The 20,148-nt window shown below is 39.2% G+C and overlaps 1 protein-coding gene across 1 annotated transcript in view; it reads right to left on the reverse strand.

The window, feature by feature from the left end:
* The window catches only part of Tmc1 (transmembrane channel like 1), a 96,520-nt gene that overhangs the window by 20,293 nt on the left and 56,079 nt on the right, over positions 1-20,148 (reverse strand). The window contains exons 9-14 of the mRNA XM_050160281.1: positions 16,124-16,266; positions 12,314-12,458; positions 11,278-11,472; positions 8,799-8,978; positions 8,532-8,693; positions 1,913-2,041 (exon numbers count right to left, since the gene is read on the reverse strand). Coding sequence (XP_050016238.1) covers positions 1,913-2,041; positions 8,532-8,693; positions 8,799-8,978; positions 11,278-11,472; positions 12,314-12,458; positions 16,124-16,266 — 954 coding nt within the window. The remainder of the gene's footprint in view (positions 1-1,912; positions 2,042-8,531; positions 8,694-8,798; positions 8,979-11,277; positions 11,473-12,313; positions 12,459-16,123; positions 16,267-20,148) is intronic.

The following is a 20,148-nucleotide window of genomic DNA, read 5'->3' on the forward strand; positions in this document are numbered from 1 at the left end:
TGAATCAGACAGGGAAAATAGAAACGAATCCAGACCAGATGAATACTTCATAGTAAGCAATAGGAGGGCTGCACAGGGCATCCGGGATCTGCTGCATTACCTCACAGCTATGGACCAGAGAACATTACCTAACTGCTTTTGCCTCATCCTAGGGGGCACCTTAAGTAAGGATAACAGAGATGATCTAATAAAAGATATTGTCTCAAAGTCAGGCAGCCAAAAGGTGGGGCTCAGCAACTCGAATGTAGGCTTTGTCTAGATACAAGAAAGCCTGAGATAGAAGTGAAACCACGTGTGCAGAAGATTTCTTCTCGGGGGGGGGGGGACATTGCTAGCTTAGAACACATGACTAGAACAATGTCGAGGGCCCACCCTATAAAAAAGAGTTCTTCCAGCTGCCACCACTGCCCTGATAGTATCAGGGTGTGGAGGTACATGTTCATCAACAGTCAACAGAGAGGATTTGCCACATGACTAGCCTGGTTCAAACAACAGACATTAGTTTTTTCATACATGCCTCATTGTAAGAGGGGACAGGTAGTAAGCAATTTAAAAGGAAATGTCGAGTAGCTGTACATCTTGTTCATAAAACAAAACTGTAAGTTGCCATAGCATTAGATGAGCTAAGTTAGAATGGTGGTTAGAGAAGGGCAATGGACATGTTAGACCAAGAACCAAGTATGTGTGCTGTTTCTCTTTGCTGAAGTATGAGGGTGACTTTAACTTGGGCATAGAAGAAAAGCTGGTGATAAAGACAACACTACAGAGGTTCAGAGGAACCTGTGCTATTGTTTCAGAAAACTAGGCTATCCAGGGCTCCATTTAAGCAAAGTCCTTACAGAAAACTGAGTCTTCCTTGAAACCTCCACAGTCCCCCACTGCTGTCTCTGTCAGGCTACTGTTAGTCTTTGAGCCACATAAAGCAAACTCCACATTCTCTGCACCCTCTTATTACCTCATGTACCACATAGTAACTGATGCGTGATAATTACCCAGTCCCACAGCAAAATTCACAGGTAATAAAGAGTGTACAGTTTATAGCAATCTTGTAGTGACACCAACTAGCTTTGTGGAAAAGGAACTGACCATGGGACTAAGGTTTCCTTCAACATTTTAACTGACAGTTTAAGGTCCATAACTTTAAAGATCCAGAGCTGACTTTATTTTGGTATCAGAAACCATGACACTCAAATCTGGGTTTTTCTGAATTATGACTATTGTGAAAATTTTAATTTCACTTATAAAGATGTGTCATTGTGATTGGTTAATATAAAAAGTGAAATGGCAATAGCTAGAAAGGGAGGAGAGGTGGGACTTCTGGGTAGAGAGAGAGAGAAAGAAGAGGAATCCAGGCCCCAAGATAGACACCAGAAGACATGGAAAAGAAACAGGAGGAAGGTGCAAGATGGAAGAGGGGTTATGACATGTAGTAGAACATTGACTAAAATAAATGGGTTAATTTAAGTTATAACAGCTAGTTAGAAACAAGCCTAACCTATAGGCTGAAACTTTCATAATTAATAAGAAGTCTCTACGGTGTATGAAGTCCTTCTGTATATGTGTTGTTTTTATTGGTTAATAAAGAAGCTGCTTTCAGCCAATGATTGTGATTTCAAGGCCAGCCTGGGCTACAGAGTGATTTCCAGGACAGGCTCCAAAGCTACACAGAGAAACTCTCTCTCAGAAAAAAAAAAAAAAAATGGAAAAAAAGTCTCTATCATTATTTGGAGGTTGGCTGGCAAGACAGAGAAAGTCTCATTAATAGATAATTGCAGTGATGAATATTTGCTTATTGGCATCTCACGAGGTGACCTCACTCATGTAACTCTGAGGCATCCTGCCACTCATGCTGTGTGTGTAAATGAATCACAGAGCAGAAATCTGATAAAGGGGAAGTCAACACCATACTTACATATCCGTATTCCAAATCCCAGCACCAGCAGTAGTTGCAAAACCTCACAAAGCATGCTCTGAGGAAGTCACCAATGAGGATCGTGACGTAAGTGGTCAAAACATCGGAAACGGTGAGTCGTACAAACTCCTGGTACAATACAGTCTTTATTAATGAACACATTTTGGTCTTCAGATGACCCTAATATTGATATCAAAACTGTGATGTTTCTAAGTCACTGACTTGAAGACTAAAGCTAATGATAAAAGAGAAAAAAAGACAAGTAGGCACATCGAGTAAATGAAAGAGAGCTCCTGTGTATTTTGTTACTCCTAAAATAAGCAGCTCCATCCTCAAATCTTTCTACCAGCTTCTTGTTTTTTACTGAGAAACTTTGTGACACCGAAGTTTAAAAACAAGTGGAAAAATACTCAATATGCATGCATTTTAGGTTTGTATCTGGCATTGAATTGTGTGCTTTGAAAGTGTAATGTGTACATGGTATGTGGCTGGAACTTCAATGAGGCTGCTTTAAAAAGTGCTTGTCTTAGTTTCTTTCCGTGGTGTTGGCCAAATACATGACAAGAGGCTACATAAGAGAGAAGAGTTTCCTCTGGCTTACACTTGAAGGGGATACGGTCCATTATGCCAGAAGCATAGTGGCATGCGTGTGAGGCAGCTGGTCACAATACTAACACAGTAAGGAAGCAAAGAATGAACATCAGTAGTGTTCAGGCAAACCTTCCCCCAGACCTTCCCCCAGTGCTCTGCTTTCTCCAGCTCGGCTCTATTTCCTAAAGAGTCTACCATCTTTCAAAACAGTGCCACCAGCTTGCAATCAGATTTTCAAACACAACACCTTGTAGAGTATATTTCACATTCAAACCACAACAGTGATACTTTTAAAAATATAAAAACTTCTTTTCAACACAAGTTTTTTTTAAAAATCTATAGGATAAGATATGTGGAATAAACTTATTTTTAACAAAACACTCATGTAGGTATATATATATATGTCTATGAGTATACATATATACTATATATATAGTGTATGTGTGTGTGTTCTAGAAAAGGCAAGTCACTTCTGTGGTGTGGGTGTGAAATTAAATTAAATGCAAATTATATGCATTGTGAGTTGGGCAGGAAGATTAGTATTACCTCATGGAAATATATGACAACAACAATTAATAAAAATGGCAAATAATTTAAATACTCTTCATCATAGTTGATTTCTGATGTTCCTTTTCTGTTTCTCTCCAATAAATTGTACTCTGAAGATTAATGACATTGAATATATAAAGTCATAATTTTGGAGAGGTACTACTTACTGGTCAAGGATGGGGATGTGACTCAGTTGACAAAGTGCTCACTTAGCATGTACAAAACACTGGGTTCAATTCCTAGAACCATGTTAACCAGCAGTGGTGAAACCAGTGACCCCAGCACTAAAGAGACAGAGGCAGGAAGATCTGAAGATCAAGGCCATCCTCAGCTACACAGTAAATTCACATCGAGGCTAGGGTCCATGAGACCCTGTCTTCAAAAACTAAGAAAAAGAAATGCCACTATTCTGTAAAAAGTCTTTTGATTTTTGACTTCCATTTGTCTAGATGGTCTCCTTTCTAAAATAACAAGTTAATTATCTCATAGGGCAAGTAAGCATTTGACAGAATAATCAGTGAATTTCTAATTTCATGCTTCAGAGCTGGGCCCCTAAACTCCCGGCATGATAAGCCATCAACACCTTCCTTGCCATGTTTGCATACCATATGAAATATTAATAACTAATATTTATTTTATAATATATTAAAGTTAAATATATACATCAACTGCCTTAGGTATAAGTTTACTACAATGTAAATATAATGAAAACAAAAGATTATTGAAATTTTAAATATGTATTTTAGGATTATTTTAACATTAATTTTCCTGCAAAGTAACCCATGAAAAAGGCCTGGAAGCAGTAGGACATTTTGACCTCAAAGCAGAGTTAAAGAAAGAAAAAAATGACAGAAAAGAAAGCCTTTGCTCATAGGTGTTTTAAAACCTCTCATCACTGGGGCAAACAGTTCCACATCCTTCTAGGGGGCCCTGCACACAGCTCTTTTTGTTATTCTTGTACTACTCCTCCATTATTTTCTCGTTTGAGTCTCATTAGCCTTTTTTTAGACCATCTGACTCCATGCTTTTCCAGGGTACTTGGCCTTGCACATGGTCTTCCTCAACCAACCTTGCCTAACTCCCCTCATGTCTCAGTTTGTACCAACTGACAAACCTTGTCAGAGCATGACTAAGGTAAGCATCCTTTTCTCACTGATGCAGAGATGTGCTATAACAAAATGGACTCAGATTGCATGCATTCTATTTTTGTCTCATTGCCAATGTATATTGGAAATCTTTTTATAATTATGTTGTTAATGGCCTTGCCTCTCTGTATGTAATAATCAATAAGGCTGTAATTTTCACAAAGCGTGCCCCCCTTTCAATCCCTTTATATCTCTAGTATCCAAAAATTCTGGGTATGTATCAGCTATTAAGTAAGTATGGAACAGAAGATTATATGCACTAGTAATTCCTGGTTATTCTGGAATGAAATCTTTCTCTTCTATGTTCTCATTCGCCTTTTTATTCCTTTGTCAATGCTAAGACCCTGACAACAAGCATGATCTATAGGTAGGTTGAGGAGGTTATTTTTTTAGTTTCCTCAGGAAGATTTCTTGAGAAGGGAAAACTTCAAAGTGGCGAGACAGTCCCTCATGCCTCCTTGAGGAAGGGTCATCACCCAGGGACTGAAATATTATTCTCCTCCAAGGTATGATATTTTACATCAATTCCACAAGGAGGATATGAATACACTTGTATAAATTTTAAGTATCAACCATCAAATGGTGATGTGCGATTCCCCACTGTATGCTGTGAACACCATTGGGTAAAAAAGAAACTGGCTTGACCTGATAGGGTAGAGTAGAGCTAGGTGGGGAAAACTACACTGAATGCTGGGAGAAAGGAGGCAGAGTCAAGAGAGAAGTCATGTAGCCCTGCCTGAGACAGACATTGGAACTTTATCTGGTAAGCCACAGCTATGTGGCAATACACAGATTAATAGAAATGAGTTATATTAAGATGTAAGAGTTAGCCAATAAGAAGCTAGAGCTAATGGGCCAAGCAGTGATTTAATTAATACAGTTTCTGTGTGGTTATTTCGGGGCTAAGCAGCCAGGAACAAACAAGCAGCCTCCTTATAACAAATTGGTACCCAACATGGGCAACTAAAATTCACTTAAAACCTGAAAGAGTTTGGGAAGGAATTCTAAGCATAAAACAAAAACAAAAACAAAAGCAAAACAACAAAATTAAACATGGCTTAATGTCATGGCTCCTTTAAGAGAGGTTTTCCTAATTAAGTGTTAGCAGAAAAAAGTCACACAATTTTGAAGGTGGCTTCCTGGGCTGGGCTGCTACTACAAACTCTGATGAGGTCTGGCTATGGAGCATTTAAAAGGGATTCGTAAGAAGTACTGCCCCTGATTCGGTCTAAGGATTTGTAGAGGATTGAAGTCTAGTGATTGCTGCTCTGGTTCTCTGATCTTTCAGCTTTCACCCTAATATCTGAGTCAGGGTTTCTATTGTTCAGACTAATTAGGATGTTGCTCACTTGAGCATATCTATCTCTCAGATTTCTCATCTACAGAGTGATGACGCTTGGGGGGATCTCACATGAATGGCTTAAAATTTTAAGGAGTTCATGCTTGGCACATTTCATGGGAATCAGTGTTAGCCTTTCTTACTGTGATCCTCAGCACTTGGCTTCATATTTGTCTTCAAAACATAATGTCAGCCATAGAACATGCCTACTTGGCTCACGGCGAAGTTTCTGTTGTCTGTCTTATTACCTTCCACTGTAGGTAATAAATTATTATTTGAAAACCACTTCTGAGTTGAAAGGAAAGCAAATTTAATGGGTTTAGAACCAAGTGAGCTCTGAGTGCCACAGCATCATGGAAAGAACAAAGTAGAAGACATTCAAAGAAAGAAAAAACACCTAGAATGTTTCATAGAATCATGCATTTTTAGGGTACATCACCATAATTATACAAACCCAACTGCCTTTACTATTTCTTCATTTTTTTATTGACTAAAGGATAGAAATATTTCCAGAAACAAAAATGGAAATATTGATATAATGAGGGCCAGTGCCTACTAACACTCAAAGCTGATATATACACCAAGTTACTGTCACTGTCCCAGATTCTGCTGACCTAGCCAGCCTTCTATATTTCCCTTCTTTTCTACTTTTCTTCCTCAAAATGGGTGTCAAAAACTTATGGGAAAGTCAGAAGAGCCAGTCATGGAAGGGGAATGTCTCTTATCAAGATATTGAAGGAAGAAGGGAGAGAATGACAGTAAGAAACAATAATGAAATAGGAAACTCACTACAAGATATGATTCAGAAAACTGCACACAGCATGTTCTGAGATTTACAGCATTTTCTAGAGCCCATGGTTTTTGTGTTATTAGAAGTTGACACAGAAGCTTCTACATCAGGAACATAATTTTCTCTTAGAATGATACTTTGTGTTGATATAATCTCTCCTTGCCTCAGAAATGGTCATCCTGTATCTTATTCTTTACAGTTAGTTTTACTGATCCTATTCAGCAGGTGCTTGCTTGTAAAAGGGCAGGCTTTAATACATTCCAGAAAAAAAAAGCCTATCAATCTGCACATTTGCAAACTGCACATTGTAAGGGTCTCTGTTCTCAAACCCCAGGTTGCAGATGTAGGGGATAGGTTAGGTGTGAAGAAACAGCCCATGAGAACATTCTTCCCAAAGAGCACTGCAACATGCAAAAGTGACTGCCTGCTCCTGACAGAACTAACTGTCATGGGCTTTGGAGATTAAAATAATACAACTGTTTTTTCATGGTTGTGGAAATAAGAAGTTTAATATCAAAGTGTAGACAGAGGAGATCTGCTTCCCTTGCCTTCTAACTCCAAGAGATTGTCCACACTCCTTTAGCCTTTGCCCCTTCCTCCACCTCTAAAGCACATCACTCCAACCTCTGCTTTCTTTGTCACATCTCAATTCTCCGACGTTGTCTCTGTGTCTCTCTTAGAGAGATACACGTTGTAACCTTATTAGACTCACTCAAAATAGTTCAGGGTCATTCATCCTGCTAAGCCGCTACAGGTTTAAATCCATAAAGTGAGGTTGGCTCTTGCTTTGCCTACCACACCATAGCCCATAGAATCTCTCTTTTAAAAGCATACAGGTATTAGTTTATTCTTCATGTATGTCTCTAGAAGCATGTGAAGGCTGAAAAAAAAAAGCAGTATGCACTAAGAAAGGAACTTATCTGATCATCAAATGCTTAAAAAAGTAAATAAAGCAAAATATTTTATTAGACTATGCATTCTCTATTCCATATTCAATCGCATAATTCTAGTGTTGTGTAATATAGAGATAGAGATAGAGATAGAGATAGAGATAGAGATAGAGATAGAGATAGAGATAGAGATTTCTCCCATAATTGAAATCTTGATTAGCTTAACCTCCTGAACATCAGACGTGGAGTAAAGATGTCTTTTGAGGCCACATTTGTTTACATTGCGTTACTTCAGTAAGTTTTGCGTTAATACATTGATATTCTCATCCTACAGAAAATATAATTTTAAAATTCGTTTACATAGCCAGGCATTGGTGGCGCACGTTTTTAATCCCAGCACTTGGGAGGCAGAGGCAGTTGGATATCTGTGAATTTGAGGCCAGCCTGGTAATGTACAAGAGCTATTTCCAGAACAGGTTCCAAAGCTGCAGAGAAGCCTTATCTCAAAAAACTAAAAAAAATTTAAAAATTAAAAAATAAATCTGTTTAAGTAATTTACAGACTCCATGACTAATACAGATGAACTGCTATGTTCTAGAAACACTAAAATATACTTCAATTTTTCTATACTTGATAAAAACTAAGGTTAAATGAACACTAAGAATGTTTTCTCCAATGTGATAAAATTACAAGCTTCAGAAAACACAAAAAGAATCTGTTCATAAGTGGGAGACTCTGAAACAGCATCTCTGGTTGTTTTTGTTTGATTTTTATTTCCCTTTATTGGACATAAGAAATAAGGCCTTATTTATTTTATATGGTAAATATCACTAGTCTTAGTTAGACTAGGGTCATTTACATAACCATTATAAAAACAAACAACTTAAAATAGCATTTCTTTTAAGGCTTATGGGAAAATTATTAGATAAAAATTGGTATTATAAAACCACTAGAGCCTTTTTATAAAAACAAATAACATTAAGCAGAGCTCCGCTTTATCACTATTTTAGTCTTTATCTAAATCAGGGTGTGTTGTTAGCATGTAATAGGTGGCATGAATCTCTTCACATGATTGCAAACTATCCTTTTATGTACAGTTATAAAAGTAGTATAAAAAGAAAACATGTCTATCTCTGGGGATAGATATGAAGTCTTCCTTTGTCAATACATATGAAATTTGGAGCCAGCAAACACTAAATATTCAATAAACCGTCTCTATTTTTATTATTAAACCATAAACAAAACACCATAGTTTGGAGGAAATATTCAGCCAGCTTTGCCCCCTAACAACATAAACTTTTCTTCATAACGTTACCTGTCCCACCATTGTTTCCCAGCAGGGTCCTCGAGGTACATCTGCAGGATGAACAAAAAATGGTGGTCCTGTGGTGTTCCCGGAGAGGGAGTCATTGTAAGCCTTAATCATGTTGGCTTCCCACAGAGTAATATTGGCCTTCACAAGCTTCTCCTCTTCAATCTAGAAATTCAAAAGTTGGAAAGGACAATCACACAGCACAGTTTCAAAGGCTAGACTGGGCAATTAGCATGCGGATGACAAGGACAATCCAGACACAAGGCTCACCTTGTTGTTAATCTCATCCATCAAGGCAAGAATAAATACATACAGGTTGCCCAGAAGAAGAGCAAAAATGCGCCCCAGGAGCCACTTCAGAGCAATGAGAGGGTGGTAATCTTCCAATTCAGCAAATAAGTCAAACAGTGTGGGACAGAACATCCCCAGGAGGGACATAACCATGTTCATCTACAAGGAGACACAGGGATCAGGGCGTTTCAGTTATTATGGCTTCCCTCTGGAAGTTGAGAAAATTTTCAGGTAGGTTACTTTGACACTTTAAAAAGCTAAGAATATGCCATGCCTTTTTAGCATTTGGTCTCAACAAAACAACAAAGACTATATTTGACTCATATTTATAAGCTATGCATATGAACTTGCAATGTGCCCATGATCATGTTTCCCTGGCATAGTGAGTGCACAATTTATCTCTCTGGCCAGAGAATATACTGATCTATGTGGTTACTGACTGTGATATGCTAATGCATGGCATTTTGAAAATGAGGTAAAGAGGAAGAAAAGACTAGAAGTAACTCCTGCAACTTGTTCTCTAAACACATGACTCAAACTGTCAGCACTACCCATTTTATTTCCCCTTGTATACTCCATATTTTGAATGATTAGAACTACCAGAATATAGTTAGAATATAGTAGCTGATGGAGGAAGGTCATTGGTTAATTGATAAAGAAACTGCTTGGCCTCATGGTTAAAACATAGGTGGGAGGAGTAAACAGAACAGAATGCTGGGAGGAAGAGGAAGTGAGCTCAGAGGCGATGCTCCCCTCTCCCAGGCAGATGCGATGAAGCTCCGACCCAGGATGGACATAGGCTAGAATCTTCCCGATAAGTGCACCTTGGGGTGCTACACACATTATTAGAAATGGGCTAGTACAGGTGCGAGAGTTAGCCGAGAAGAGGCTAGATATAATGGGCCAAGCAGTGTTTAAAAGAATACAATTTATGTGCTGTTATTTCAGGGCATAAGCTAGCCAGGTGGCCCGGAGCTGGCACGGCAGGGAAGCGGACCACAGCTCCCTCAACAAATAGCTATCTTTTAGTTTTTTTTTCCTCTAAAAACACCCTACTAGAATTATCAAGAGGATGTACAACTCAGCATGATATAAAATCAGCATGAAGTATCTCAACTGACATTAATAGTTGGCAGATTCTCTACACCTCCATTTAAAGGCAGTCTAGCATTTGTGTCAGTAGATGTGTGGGGTCATTTTGAGTCTCCTTATTATCTTCATCTGTATCCAGAGCTCAGAGTTCCTCTTAAACAGATATTAAATGCATTCTTACAAAGAGTTATTCTTTTTGGGATACTGAGATAGGTTGGCCTAGAGTTCAGGTAGCTTCAAGCTCACTAGCTTTCTGTCCCCCCAAGTGATGGGAAGAAGTTAATGATCAGCAACCATTCATCATTTGATATGATTCATTTACACGAGAATAGAACCATTGTGCCATGGGCCAAAGCTGAATGGTTTTTCTTACATTTACTATCAGCATTATGAGAATATTTTGAAAATCCTTTAAAAGAAAAAAGTTCCCTGGTTAATAACTGCCACTTTACAGGTTTCCATGGAAACTGTGATACTGTGATCGCTAAATGTGTGGTTCAGTTTTGCTGTCATTACTTTTGAAGATTTTACACTGTTTTTATGTAAAGGTTATTTTTTTTTTTGAAGCACTATCTCAAAACTCTTCCATCTACACAGCTTTGGGGAAGTTTCCATCTGTGGTACCCAAGCATCTCATAGCATAAATCTGCACGTGCTTCGAAAACGCCCAAGTTCAAGCTGATGGTCGTGTGGCAAACAAAAATACCTCAGGTACCGCAGACTCTAGCAATAACTCAGAACCAATGATTTTCTGCTGTAAAATCTGTGTTCTAACTCTCCTTTACACTGATTGCCAGATTCTCTGCAGGTAAATCTGGCCACAAGCTGGCCTTCCCCACTTGAATAGCTGAGGAACACAGGCTTTGGCAAAAAAGAAATGGAGATGTGTCACTGGGATTCTCGTGAAAAGCCTGGAAACACAAAATTAACCAGGCAATCTGGGTGCTTCTTAGAAGATAGGTATAGGAACTATAAACAAACAGTCAGGAAACTGGCCTTTCAGTTGTAGAAGTAACATCTTCCAAAAAAGCAATATTGGGTTATAAAAAGAGTCTTAGAATTGAAATAAAATGCCAAGGCTGTCAGTCTGGTTTTCCTAATTTTGCCTGTCATACCATCTCCTAAGATCCATCCTTCCCTCTATAAAATATTCTCTTTTCCCTTCTCATCCTAACTTTCCATCTTGAAAACCCAACAGCATGGATTTGGAAAGAGGACAGGAAGACAGTAGAGAATGTGCAGCGTGATGGATAAGCAGGAGAGTAGAAAGGAGCATCAGGCAGGAAGCAGCCTTGTCTCATGTTCAACTGCAGAAACATAACCCACAAAACAGCAAGTATGAGTTTCCAAGCATGCAGAGACGAACTTCATTTTTTTCCCACCACCCAAGGGTGTCAGGATCTTGCTGTGCAAATTCCTGGGATCGCTTCACAGCCCAAAAGATGAGGTATCCACTTGCACCAAGTGTTAGGAACACGAAGAAGTTAGCAAGAAACCTCAGGAATCTGATGAGGTGGACGTTCTCCTCCACCTGGGCCGCTCTTTCTTCTATGATGGCTTCCTGTAGCCAGGCAGAACAGAACGCAAAAGAAATACAGTTGTGAAAAAGATTGTGAATTGAGAAAAACAAGAAACAAAATTTAAACTAAATCTGAAATTCCATAAAGTAGTTGAATAATGACAGAACAGTACAGTAAGTGAATTGGTAGAGGCAGGAGGATGGGTAAGTTTGGTGTTAGCATCTGCTACATAGCAAGCTTGAGGCTGGTCTGGGCTACCTGAGACCCTTTTATAAATAACAACAGCAAAAGAATCTTCATTCAATAAGATATTCTCTTTCAGTACTTATTTTTTACAGTGAGGGTGGGGTGGGTCAGCGTGTAGGGCTTTGCTTTGAAGAAACAATTTCATGTAGCCTATGATGGCTTCAAACTCACTTTGTAGCTGACGCTGTACTTAAATTCCTGATCCTTGGGCCTCTCATCTCCCAAACGCTGTGGTTACAGGTCTGTTCAGCCATGCCCTGCTCTCCTAGTATTGTTTTAAAGCTATGTTGTAATGCTTTAGAATCAAGTTATATACTGAGCCTGCATGTTTCTGCAAATAGCTGGTGAGCACTGTCAAGGTATTTGAACTGTCTGATTCTGCCAACTCCTATTTGAGTCAAATAGCAGTATCTTATTACTAAATTGGGAGAAGAAAAGTTCTGAAGAGAAAATGCAGCTGTTACAGGTCACGGGATATTTCCCTCATAATCAGACTTGTATCTACATCATAGCAGGCAGCCATGGTGAGAGCATCCTTCTCACAACTGTCAAGAGATTTGACAATTCTCACGGTACGCTTGCCAGGGATATTCTTAGAATACAAAGAATATAAGCTTTGGGGGTCTGTGCCTTTACCTTAAAGTTCATTGTGATAGAATTAAATTTGTTGTCCGCTGTTTCAGGGTTACCAATCAGATAGTCCCAGCTGCAGAATACCTTCCAACTGAAATTGAAAGTATTGTCATCGCCACCTCCATCATCACCAATATTTTTGGTCATCCTGTAGAAAGCACTAGTTTAATACAGCAGCCAGGAAAAAGTAAGAAAGGCCGGCAAGGGGAGTGACGAGACGGCAGTCATGGGTACATTGGATATACAACGTCTAGAAAACATTTTTAAACAGGGTACTCATGTAAATAGACAATAGGTATTTTGATTTTTAAATTTTATGCATTTTTCATCTAATTCTCTCATTTTGTGGTAAGCAAAAACTGCTACACACTGATGATTTTAATACCTTTAGGGACTGACAGAATAAATGCCCTGCAGAGAAAAGGTGGGATCATTTTAAGGATGATACAAAGCTCTGAACTCTGTTCTTCAAAAGAAACCAAGACAAAGACTGGATTGGCAAACAGTGCGAAGTGAATTCATAAGGGTGAAGGCAGAAGCATGGGCCACGCCTTTGCTTACAGTCCATTTCCCTTACTGAGAACTATGACAATGAAAGACTCATTTTATTCAGCATGAGTCTCCAGGCATTAGATAGCTCTGTAGACAGCTCACAGTAAAGATACCATCCATTGCTTTTAAATGAATAGAAGGAAACAGCACCAGGAGAAGCTTTGCCAATAAGCAGATATACCATGAATAGCTTTTTGCATACATGCTTGCCGTGGAATTGCTTTCCAGTTCTGTCCTTGATATTATGAAAGGTTTTGACAATGTCATCTTCACTTTGTAAATATTTGCCATTCATCCTGGGAATTGTTTGTAAGAAGAGAATTTTGCATTTTGAATCTCATAATTCTAGATCCAGGCCATAAAGAAGTGACATGAAATGGAAGATGGTGAGTTTAGACCTTTCGTCCATCACTGCCCTTTTGTTCGAAGAACTCTCGAAAGAAGGCCAACTGTGGTTTAGAGAGGAGGAGGAGACAGTCATGTGCTATGTTGGATCTGCTGCGAGGTCATGTTCCCATAAGTCGGCCTCATAGAGCCTTCCAAGGCATCCTTTAGGGTCTGAATTTCATCATTAGAAACAGTGGATATTATCACCTCTGGTGGAAATACTGCTGACAAATAAAATAGCAACGTGGAGTCCATGAGGGGCTCTGGTTTTTGTTTTTCTTCTCTATATATGAAAGAATCTCTCAACAAAAGGGAATGTATTAGTGGTGGGAAAAGAAGGAGGGAGACTCAATTTGATACTAAAATTCCATATCAGGAAATATGAAAGACATTTAGGTTGGGTTTGAGGTGGGTCATAGATATTCTGGTTAAGTACATTCAAAAGAAATAAAAAGAAAGAAGTTTGGACAATGACAATTTAACTAGAATCTAGAAATGATTTTTACTCATTTGGATATAATGTGTAAGGTGGCCCCAATCCTAATGTGGTCTGGAATATTAATGAGTCTTGTCATATATTTATGTTTGATCAATTCAGTTTTTTAAGAAAAAAAATTAGTACAAGAGTCATATCAGGGCAATTTAACTTCAAAGGGATTTTACAACAAAGCAATCATTTTTAAAATGGATGTTAAAACTGTAAAAGGCCACCCAGGACAAGCTAGAGATGTATTTTTGCCATCATGAGATGAATGAATTCTCCTCAGAGACTGGGGAAATAAGAATGCAGTTAGGGCTGGGCGGTGGTGGCACATGCCTTTGATCCCAACACTTGAAAAGTGGACGTTGGAGCATCTCTGTGAGTTCATGGACAGCCTGGTCTACAGAGTGAGTTCCAGGCCAGCCAGGACTGTTTCACAGAGAAACCCTGTCTCAAAACAAAACAAAACAAAACAAAACAAAACAAAAACAAAAACAGAAGAATGCAGTGAAGGCAGGAGTCCTGTGACCCTTTGATACATTTTGTGGTGACCCCCACCAATAACATTATTTTTATAACTGTAATTTGTTAGTGTCATGAGTCATAATGTAAATATCTGTGTTTTCCAATGGTTTTGAGCAACCCTTGTGAAAGGATCATTCGACAACCTTCCCCGAAAGAGGTTGCAACTCACATGTTGAGAAATACTAAGTTAGAGAACAGTGTCCAAAATTCTGTTCTGATTGTGTGAGCATGGCCTGATAACCAAGCTACTGAACCTTAAATCTATCATCTCTCTCGTGACAGTAACTGGCAGGTCCTCACTCACTATGCAAGACACTCTGGAGGAACAACTTGGTCCTACGAAAGCTAAGGAGGAACACAGAGGGAGGGCAGGTGCAGCAGGAAACTTTTCATCGACAAATCTGGGCTCCAAAGGCCCTAAGGGGAGATGGTCTTCTACACCCTTCGTCTCATAGCCCGTCAAATAGTATTAGAGCTGTTTTGCAGTAGTTAAGAGGTAAATGTTTTCACTGGAGCTGTAGCTCAATAAAGTGCTTGCGTAGCATGCATGAGACTGTGTGTTGAATCCTTAGCACCACATAAACTTGGCATGGTGGAACACACCTGCAATCCCATCACTCTAGAAGAAGTAAATTTGAAGTCAGCCTGGGGTACGTGAAACCCATCTCACAAAAAAGAAACCAAAACCAAAAATCAAACAAAAAAAATGAAAGAACAGTTAATGGTTTCTATGATGCGTGGTACATTTTAGGTAAATATTAATTATTATTTGAAGTATAAATTTTAGTTTTTGTTAGAAATTCTGAAATATGAATATTGCCAACTTTCCCAATTTAAAGAAGTATTTATTTGTATATTATGTTTATACCAGTTTATGATATATGTTAATTTATGATACATGTAGGACAGTATATGGAGACAAATCTCAACATCATTTACAACTTACACATGGCAAGATAAAGTACTGAAGGATTTTTTTAGTCTATTCCAAGCATAGCATTATTGCCAGGCTTGTAAGTGGTAAATGTGTGCTGTCGGGGAACCTTGCAACAGGGAAGTCTTGGGAAAGCCCCCTGGGATAGACTGGCATTAATAAGCTTCTCACTAGGCATACAGTCAATGAATTATTCAGCTCCTTCAGCAGTCTGATAGATGTGAAATACGCTGGAAAAATCCAGACGTTTTAGCTTGTGGAATTGCTTTGGATGAGAACAGCTACATTTGGGAAGCAAATCACTTTGAATTTGAGATTATTAACTACAAACACTATGAAGAAATGGATGGTTTCCCAGCCACTAACATTAAAGCATTCAACTGTTCAAGCTTGCCTTCAAAGCTTGGGTATTGCATTTAGTGTCCGGATTCCAGAGCTTTGAAAAAGAAGGAATGCAAAAGACTCAAAGTTAAGGCAACCAGTCATCATCCATTTGCCAGGAATTCCCATGACTTTCAGTCTTGGCAAAAAAAAAAACAAAAAAAAAAAAAAAAACCTTCTATTTGAAATGCGCAAAGTATTTCTTTTTATTTTTACATTCTAATTTTTCAACTACATAATTTAAAATAGAGATTTGCCTCCATTTTCGAATAAGGATGCTAAAGTACAGGCAAGGTGACATGACGCCAGGAACCCAGGGCCTTGCACATGATACGCAAGTTTCTATCTCCAACCCTGTGTGTTGCCACATTCTAACCCTGAGGAGTGCTCCCAAAGGCCCTGTGATGTTAAACCCTTTTGTTTTCAGGGTGGAAGAGTTTAACATCAATGCTCATTCATCTCTTACATATTTGCTATCCTCTAGACATGAAATATCAATATTCAGTTCTCAGAATGATTCCGACTGATTCCAGAAATCATATTAAAAACTTACGCTTTGAGGACAACCAGAAAGCTGTATCCAATGCACATAATGCCCACCAGGAAGTAGGAGAGAGGTAGCCGGAAATTCAGCCATCCAATTGTGCGTTTATTATCGTAGTAGCCATAAAAGAGGACAGAGTACTGTGCCAAGCCCTAAAATCCAACAACAAAGCCACTTACTTAGCAGATGTTTTTAAGAGAAACACAAAGGAAAAGAAGGACTTTAAAAAGAATAATGAAATGACATTGATTTCCACTGAGGGCACGGTCTGCCGTGAGCCCTACTGTTTTGTCCCATAGAGTTAATGTTACAGTTGTCATATTGATTGACAGCTATCTGAAATTCAGTGACTTCTAAATAGACAAAATGTTAACCAAGTATTGGCTTGCTCCAATGTGCAGCTATTACTGTGGAAGGGTCCATTGAGTTAAACATCAAAACAAACTTCATGGTGCCATTTAAAGAATTTTCATAATATACATGTAGGAGATCTCTGGAACATTGCCTCCTTAAAATATTGCAGAGGGTCTATTTCCTGCCCCTTCAGCCATGATTAGATCCATTCTCCTCAGCCATACAACTGTGTCTCAGATACTTGTGAGCAAAATTAAGCAGATGAGATGATATTGGAAGCAATGAGATTCCTTCAGGCTGACTGGCAGCATTTCCTCTTAACAGCCATGTTCATCTGTGCACTGCATCTTACCGAAACTTATCTGCCTGGGTAAGAGTCACCATTCCCCCAAAGCCACCAAATAACCCCTCCCCCACCTTTGTACCCAGAACACTGATGTTGTCTGATGCCACTTTCTCTCTCACACTGTCATTCTCATTATTGAATCATTGTTTCCATAACATCATATGATATATCCACTCCCCAGCTCTTGTCTGCCTTCTCTTCTTAGGGAATCACTGAAATAATCATCTTACTTTGTTAAATAATTTGACAGTTTGGGGCATCTTTTCGAAATCAAGTGAGTTACTTTCAAAACTCTGACAAAAGCCAGTTAACTCTCTTTATTATCATTTACATCAACCCAGTGGGAGGACTGTAAGGCCTATCCAGGGAGGAAGAAGAAATAGGGTAGGGCAACAAAGAGAGAGGTGAGGGAAAGTCCTAAAAGGAGAACAATGAGAAAAAATGAGAAAGTTGACATAAACAAAGATCATGCCTAGTTCAAACACAGTGTTGGAAGGATCTAAGTGAGTTGTTTCAAATTTTGTTTTTAATACCATGAGAACCAGCAGGAAATAAAATTTTTACACAAGCTCAAAATCTCAGTTGGGTTCGTGGATCTAACTAAGCCAAGATAGGATGTGACAACTGTAGACAAAGATGCGCTAAGCCCCCCTGTACCACATAGGCTGCACCTTCATCCTTTATCTTACAAAATGAAGCCCTTTCTGTGATGGCTAAGTCCGCAGAAATTCTATATGAAAGAGTTTCTGAGTGTGTCATTGGAGACGTATCTGATGAGATTAGCATTGGTGTAGGTAAATTCGGTAAAACAAATTGCCGTTTCCAACATGGAGCACCCATCGAATGAATATGGTGAGTATTACCAAATGCCCCGGCAGCAGTACCAGTCAATTTATTTTGTTGATAATTTAGCAGCAGTAGAGCACCTTATTTCATCTCACAGAGCCATTGAGTGAGCCCTGAGAAGTTGCTGCTTCTGGGTCACTTATTCTTCCTCACCCTAATGTTTCTTTCATAAGTAGAAGCTCTCTAAGTATACCATTCCCAGACATTCTCAAGTTCCTCACCAAAGCCCAAGAACCAGAAACAAGTCTGAGGGTAGAGCCTAAGGGATAAAAGGGAATGTCATCCTTCCCTTCTGGGGAGCATACACTGGCTTTTTCTGCCCCTGCGAAAGGACACCTGTCCTGGCTCAAGGTCTGACTGCAAAACCTAATTTTCCAGAAAAGATACCACATTTTTCACATCTGGCTTAACCTTATTTTTTCCTCTGGCTACCTCACAACTTGGTTAGGTAATGGAGGAGTCATTTACCACAACATTGCCCCTCAATTAACACATATTCAGTAGCTGCTACGCTGATATGTATATTTTAGGTAAACAAACTCAATGTTAAAGAAGTTAAGGAATTGGCCAAGTTCACACAGCAAGTCTATGACTGAATCTAAACATGAGCCCACTTTGGCACAAATCCCATGCTTTTGAATACTGAGCTATCCACTTCTCCTTGTACTTCCTTTGTCTTCCAAGAAGTGGATCATGTGAGTACCATATCTTCCCAAGGGAAGAAAGAAGCAAGGCATGCTACTCATCAAACAGGAGACGATGCTTGGTGTTGCCTGGGACTCTCTGAAAAGACCCTGGACATTTTTTTTAAAGGTTTCAGAGAGCTTCATCCCTACATCTGTAAATATTACAGTCTAACATCTTCTATAATTCACAATCACTACTATGAGAGCTAAGAAGATGCCCTGAAAATAGCATGAGAAGCGAACACAGACCATGAAGAGCATCTGGCTAGGTTAGCACAAGAGTCACTAGAGACAGCTGGCTCATCTAGTGCCTGTCCCATTCAACATATGTTCAAAGCTGGCACTTCATAAATAGTAGATCATCCCAAAGTAGGAGAAATTCTTTTCTGATGCTCATGTGTGTGGTGGGAGGGCGAGTTGCTGATTATTCGCCAGCTTTCTTCAATTCACCTAATGCTATATGTGCAAGGGAGTGGATAAATGTATGACTAAATTCAATTCTAATTTCAAAAGCTTTATCAAATTCCTCTAACAAGTGTAGTGATGGTTAAATATGAGTTGAGAGCCCTCGAAGAGAAATAACCCCCCCTGCCATGCAGTGGGCATGCCACATGTCTTTCCCCTTCTACAGCAGCAGACATCTGGAAGTGACCAAAATAGCAGCGACTCCTACCCCAGTCAAGGATGTATTCAGTTGCTATGTTAGTGGGCCCTGACTTCCCTGTGGGAGGATTGTCCTCTCCTCCCCAAATCTGTGACAGATAAGCTACAGTCAGAGCCAAGCTCCAAATCAACACAAAAAAATGCCTTTCCAAATCCAGGGCACGATGCCTTCTAGGTCTTGTTTGAAGGCTGCAATTGCCATGGTCCACAGCCACCCACACATCACCAGAAAAAGCAAGGCTAGAAGTTTTGATTATCTTGTCACTAGGAATTAGCTTGTGTGTTTATGTAATATTTACTGATAACTCGGCATTTGGCAAATATAACACACAGATAGAGGAGGAAACTGGATTACTGAACTCCTCAAGAGCTCTGCATGCAAAATACCCATATCAGAAGTATTTGTTACCTAAAATTGTATCTCTGTCTCTTACATATTTCATATAACACCAAATAAATACTGCCTCTGAAAGACAAAAATCTATCCCCCTGCATGGTAAATAAATTTCATTATTTTTTAGCAACTCTGGTTAATATGTCGTGACTGTCAGATGACTATTTTGTGGGCTAAATAGTCATGAAGTTAAAATTGGTTTAAATGAAGGTAGGATTTACGAAGCATGCCACAGAAGCTACATGAGGAGGAGGTGGTCCGGCAGGAACTGAGGCCACCCCCATTTCTACTTTGAATAGCTGTTAATCATTTACATCTTCCAATTAAGGAGGTTGCAAGCATGAGTGGAAGAGAGGGACAGGACCACTTTCTGAGAAAAGCAAAGGGCGTGCATGCTGTTAATGTCACAGGAACAGACTGGCCCTCACACACTGCATACTGTGAGCCACCAAGCTACTCCCACGATCCTAACGAGATCCATTGTCTCCAGCCCAGTAAAACACTCACATCTACACTTCCTTTCTTCCTATAGAATGCAGACCCAGAAACCTAGACCAGACACTGTATGGCTCGTATGTTTGTTTAGTTATTAGTATTTTAACTAATATACAAAGTATTAGTAGTTTAACTAGTATACAAAGTAATAGACTTCAAAATGACGTCTTCATTCATTGTTTTTGTCCTTCTCTTTCCCAGCCCTTCCTTGTGTGGTTTCATGGTCTATACCTCTCCTTCTCTCCCTCCC

Source organism: Alexandromys fortis, unplaced genomic scaffold (assembly GCF_014885135.2).
Source record: "Alexandromys fortis isolate MF-2015 unplaced genomic scaffold, M_Fortis_MF-2015_v1.1 scaffold_10, whole genome shotgun sequence".
Lineage (NCBI taxonomy): Eukaryota > Metazoa > Chordata > Mammalia > Rodentia > Cricetidae > Alexandromys > Alexandromys fortis.